Source organism: Eschrichtius robustus, chromosome 13, assembly GCF_028021215.1.
Source record: "Eschrichtius robustus isolate mEscRob2 chromosome 13, mEscRob2.pri, whole genome shotgun sequence".
Lineage (NCBI taxonomy): Eukaryota > Metazoa > Chordata > Mammalia > Artiodactyla > Eschrichtiidae > Eschrichtius > Eschrichtius robustus.
Window position 1 is genome coordinate 99,470,232 of NC_090836.1, and position 6,000 is coordinate 99,476,231.

The window sequence follows — 6,000 nt, forward strand, 5'->3', positions numbered from 1 at the left end:
GCTCTATTGCATTGGTGTTTTTACCACCTCCTTATGCCGCGTGGACTGTAAGCCCTGAGGGTACAGACTCTTGTTTGAATCCGCAGGGTCTAGCCCGGTTCTCAACTCTACCGCTTCCCAGCTGTTTGACTTCAGGAAAGTCATATAACGTCTCTGATTTCCACCTCTGTAAAACGGGAAGGCAGGTTTACCTACCCCAGAGATTGTTAGGAGGATTAAATAAAAATAATAAGTTTAAAGCATTTAGGAGAGTGCCTGGTTGTCAAAAGTGCTCATTAAGTACAATTGTTAAAAACTACTTGGTAAATGTTAGACTTTTAGCAAATGTATTCATGGCCAGCTCAGCTGCCTTGTGGGCCCTCCCCCATCTCAGCAATTAAGTATTTTCTCCTCCGGTCCCAGTAGAGTTGGACTGGATAGGAAGGCAGGGCTTGTGACTTGACAGGCCACTCTTCTTGTGTTTTTATTTTCTAGTGCCCAAGGTTGAAGTAATGGACAAAAGACTGGGCTCCCTGGTGGATGAGTTTAAGGAGCTTGTCTACCCACCAGATTACAATCCTGAGGAAAAAGTTCCCAAGCGAAAACAAGGTAAGGAGCTCGGTGTGGACGTTCAGTGGGTTTTTGGGGGGTTTTTTTGGTTTTGTTTTGCTTTGTTTGTTGTTTTTTTTGGCCACGCATGCGGCTTGCAGGATCTTAGTTCACTGACCAGGGATTGAACCCGGGCCCTCAGCAGTGAACTCGTGGAGTCCTAACCGCTGGACCGCCAGGGAATTCCCAGTGGGTTATTTTTTGGACCACCAGGGAATTCCCAGTGGGTTATTTTTTAAAGTTGCCTTTATAGTCCTATCACAGAGGATAATGTCCTTTCAGAAATTGCTATACAAACCTACATATTTACAAACACAACATATTTCAGCACAAATGAAACAATATTCACATTATTTTCTAGTTTATTTTGTTACTCAGCTATATATGTTGGACAGGTATTTATATCTACACTCACATATCTACCTAATTAGAAAAACATAAGGCTACAGAGTACTTCATTGGATAGATATACACAATTTATCCAACCAGACCTTTACTGATGGATGGATATACTGCAGCGAACAGGAACCACCATTGCATACTGGTGTGAGCAGTTACACAGCATAAATTCTTAGCAGTGGAATTGCTGGGTCAAGGTGTAGACATTTAAATTCTGATAAGAATTGCCAGTTTGCCTCGGAAAAAGTGATGCAACTTATACCCTATCCAAGAAGGGATGGGTTTGTTTCCCTACACTCTCGCCAATTGTAGACTTTATATACTTTAAAAATTATATATTCACAAAAAAATAATAGAGGGAAAATGTATCCTGTTTTGATTTGCAGTTCTTCAGTTATGAGTAAGATGTAGTTTTACTGGACTGTTTTTTTTTCCTGTGAACTCCCCAGTTTGGGGCTTTAACCATTTTTCCTACTAGACTGTCCTTTTTCTTACTGCTGGACCCAAAATATCTTTACCGCGACTCTCACATTTTTCAGGACAGCATGTTGTGAATTCATCAGCATTCAGGAATAATTCTGTCTTAGGTTGTAATCCTTTTGGCTATCTTTGCTCAAGTAAAGCCAAATTCGGGCCTTGCTTGCCCCCGAGACCCATGAGGAAGTGGAGCTATGAGAGGTTAGGTTTGTGGTCATCGCGCTTTCTCCCTTTTGCATCAGAAGTGATTCCTCCAGTGCCCTGTGTGCTGTCATAACTTTTCACACCTGCGTGAGTGTGGTTTATGTATTTGTTTATCTCACTCAGCCTGCATGTTCTTATCACCTAGCATGGTGCCTTGGTACTGACAAGGTGCTCTGTAAATGCTTTTTGTTTTGTTTTGTTTCCAGTTTTATTGATACATAGTTGACATACACCATTGTATAAGTTTAAGGTGTACAACATAATGGTTTTCTTAAAAATAAATTTATTTATTTATTTTTTAAATTTTTGGCTGCATTGGGTCTTCGTTGCTGTGCAGGCTTTCTCTAGTTGCGGCGAGCAGGGGCTAGTCTTCATTGCTGTGCACGGGCTTCTCATTGCGGTGGCCTCTCTTGTTGCGGAGCACGGACTCTAGGCGCGTGGGCTTCAGTAGTTGTGGCATGTGGGCTCAATAGTTGTGGCGCATGGGCTTAGTTGCTCCACGGCATGTGGGATCTTCCTGGACCAGGGATCGAACCCATGTCCCCTGCATTGGCAGGCGGATTCTTAACCACTGCACCACCAGGGAAGTCCCTACAACATAATGATTTGACTCACATATATCATGAAAAGATGACCACAGTAGGTTTAGTGAACATCCAGCATCTCATGTAGATACAACATTAAAGAAATAGAAAAAAATTTTTTTTTTCCTTGTGATGAGAACTCTTAGGATTTACTCTCCTAACAATTTTCGTATGTAACATACAGCAGTTTTCATTATCTTTATCACGTTGTACATTCCATCCCTAGTACTTCTTTATTCTATAAGTGGAAGTTTGTACCTTTTGACTGCCTTCATCCAGTTCCCCTTGCCCCTACTCCCCACTTCTGGTAACCACAAATCTGATCTCTTTTTCTATGAGTTTGTTTGTTTGTGAAGTATTATTGACCTCCAACACAATGTTAGTTTCTGGTACATAGCATAGTGATTCAATATTGCTATACATTTCAAAATGATCACTACAATAAGTCTAGTTGTCATGTGTCACCATACAAAGATGTTACATAATTATTAACTATATTCCCCACAGTTTACATTTCATTCCTGTGACTCATTTATTTTGTAACTGAAAAAAGCTTATACTTCTTAATCTCCCTCACCTATTTCTCTCCTCCCCCCAGCCCGCCCTGGCACCCACCTGTTTGTTCTCTGTATCTATGACTCTGTTTCTGTTTGGTTATGTTTTTTCATTTGTTTTGTTTTGTAGATTCCACATATAAGTGAAATCATATAGTTTTTGCCATTCTCTGTCTGACTTATTTCACTTAGTAAAATGCACTCTAGGTCCATCCGTGTTGTCACAAATAGCGAGATTTCATTCTTTCTTACGGTTAATATTCCATTGCATATATGTGTACCACATTTTCTTTATCCATTCATCTATTTATGGGCACTTAGGTTGCATCCATATCTTGGCTGTTGTAAATAATGCTGCAGTGAACATAGGGGTGCATGTATCATTTTTATTAGTGTTTTGTATTTCTTCGAATAAATATCCAGAAGTGGAATTGCTGGCTTGTATGATAGTTTTGTTTTTAATTTTTGAGGAATCTCCATACTATTTTCCATTAACCAGTTTACATTACCACCAATGGTACATGAGGGTTCCCTTTTCTCCACTCTTGTTATCTGTTGTCTTTTTGATAATAGCCATTCTGACAGGTGTAAGGATATCTCACTGTGGTTTTGATTTGCATTTCCCTGATGATTAGTGATGTTGAGCATCTTTTCATGTGCCTGTTGGCCATCTGTATTGTCTTCTTTGGAAAAATAGCCTTTCAGGTCCTCTTCCCATTTTCAGTTGGGTTGTTTGTTTTTTTGATGTTGAGTTGTATGAGTTCTTTGCATGTTTCAGATATTAACCTCTTGTCTGGTATATCATTTGCAAATATCTTCTTCCATTCAGTAGGCAATCTTTTTGTTTTGTTGATAGTTTCCTTTGCTGTGTGAAAGCATTTTAGTTTGATATAGTCCCATTTGTTTATTTTTGCTTTTGTTTCCCTTGCCTGAGGAGACATATCCAAAAAAATATTGCTAAGACTAGCGTCAAAGTGCATACTGCCTGTGTTTTTGTCTAGAAGTTTTATGGTTTCAGGTCTTACATTTAATCTTTAATCTATTTTTTAATCTTTAAAAAAATCTTTAATCTATTTTGAGTTTTTTTTAAAAATATGGTCTGAGAAAGTTTGATTCTTTTGCACGTAGCTGTCCAGTTTTCCCAACACCATTTATTGAAGAGGCTGTCTTTTCCCCATTGTATATTCTTGCTTCCTTTGTCATAGATCTATTACCCATATAAGTGTGGGTTCATTTCTGGGCTCTCCATCTGTTTCATTGACCTATGTGTCTTGTTTTGGGGCCCATATCATACTGTTTTGATCACTGTAGCTTTGTAGTATAGTTTGAAAGTATAAATGCTTTTCCAATGAAGAAAGGAAGGAAGGAATGACTTGCTCACCCAGAGTGATCAGCAGTTTTGGGTAAACTGATAGGACTCACTACTTTTAACTCCCTCCTAGACGTGATACTTTTTTTTGTGTTTAACTGAAGCTGCCTTATCAAGACACCTGTCTTCCTCATGGTGTTCTAGGTCGGCATCACAGCTTTATGGAACATGGTTAACTGCAGCCCAGATCATATGAGGGCCCCCGTGCAGTATAGCTGGGATCCCACTGGTAGCATTTCCAATCACTCCCACCTGACCTGTTTCCCCAGGTGATGAAAATTCTGGAAGCAAAAGACCCAAGGTGGAGTTATCTGAAGAGGAGCTGAAGGCCCACGTCAGCAGGGGCACACTGGGTAAGCTCACTGTGCCCACACTGAAGGAAGCCTGCAGGGTGTACGGGCTGAAGAGCGGGACGAAGAAGCAGGAGCTGCTGGATGCGCTCACCAAGCGCTTCCAGAAGGCCTGACCAGAGACCATACAGCCAGTTACCCTTCCACATTGCAGCCAGGCTGCCTGGTTTTGTTTTTATCAAGTTAAAACATGTTTCTCCTGAGCCAGGAAGAGTCTGCCTGACAGAAGCCAAGGACTTTGTTTATGAGACTTTCTCTTGTCATGGAGATAACGTTGCCATCTCACTTTGCTGTGCCTTACTCTACTGTCTGAATAAAGAGCCCTAACTTTGTACTATATATTGTTCTGTAGTATAAAAGAGAAAGATGTGTCTGCCTTGCATCCAAGATGCCATTGGCTGTTAGCTTAATTTTCTCTCCCGCTGGGAACGCATTTCATCACAATGGAAACAAAATAAATATCAATGAGGGTAGGGAAGAGTGTGACAATTAAGGACAGGTGAACATAGTTTAGGAATGACAAGCCCTAGTAAGGTTATATTCTCCTGATCCTCTGTCCTCCCACCTGTTTTCCTTTAAATGTGTCATATGAAGATCTAAAGATCAGATTTCAGAATAACGAGGCAACATTTCTAATTCTGGTACCACTTGCTTCATGAGTAAATAGCAACCCCCCCTCATGTTGTATTTTCTTAATGTGACATTCAAGTATATGAAGAAGAGATACACATTTTCTGTTGCTCTGAGAGTTTGGGTTGCAGTGTAAGTGAAATGAGTTATTCCTGTTATTTTCAGGGGTGCTGTAGGAAGTTCAAGAAGATACGGAGAGGTTCGATGGGAGAAGGGAAAAAGGAAGGGTCCTAATGTCAGGAAAAGGGGAAGAGGAGGGCAGTGTCTCTCTTTGTTTTCTTCCCCTTCCCATCCCTCTATCCTCCCTGCCCCTTTCCTGCTCTTTCTGCAGCTATTGCTTTTGAAGAGTAAGCCTGAGAGAAGGAAGGAGATGGAAGGGTTTTTATCCTCTGAGGATGGCTTGTAGGTCCTGTGTCTTTCAAAACTAGAATGAGCATTTCATGAGGTGAGTGTTGGAGGGGTCAGATTACTCTTGGAAGAGATTTTTCAGTTTTGGATTCTTTGCTCTGATTTTTATAAGGTTTTTTTTTTTTTTTTAACTTCTTTTTGCTTGTTTTTGTTTGGAAAGGAGATGTTATATTCTTGTTTGGATTTCTTTCCTTATCTGGGGGAGAGTGAAAATAATTCTCCAATTAGAAGAGATGCCTTTGAGGATACAGCAAAATAATGCAAAACCATTTAATATAGTACGTATTCATTCTTATTGAGAAATAAGACCATCCCCGTTAAGTGAAGCATGCTTGGAAACTCTGGGTTCTAGAGAGGGTTACTAATACCACAAAGGTAGATTAGAATCAGGCTAGTCACCATAAGTAGGAGGGTAAGAATGAGTAACCACTGCTGGG

The 6,000-nt window shown here is 40.2% G+C and overlaps 1 protein-coding gene across 1 annotated transcript in view; it reads left to right on the forward strand.

Moving 5' to 3' along the window:
- The window catches only part of XRCC6 (X-ray repair cross complementing 6), a 28,787-nt gene extending 23,925 nt beyond the window's left edge, over positions 1–4,862 (forward strand). The window contains exons 12-13 of the mRNA XM_068561543.1: positions 475–588; positions 4,445–4,862. Of these exons, the coding sequence (XP_068417644.1) occupies positions 475–588; positions 4,445–4,641 (311 nt within the window). The 3' untranslated portion in view covers positions 4,642–4,862. The remainder of the gene's footprint in view (positions 1–474; positions 589–4,444) is intronic.
- The last annotated feature ends 1,138 nt before the right edge of the window (positions 4,863–6,000 follow it).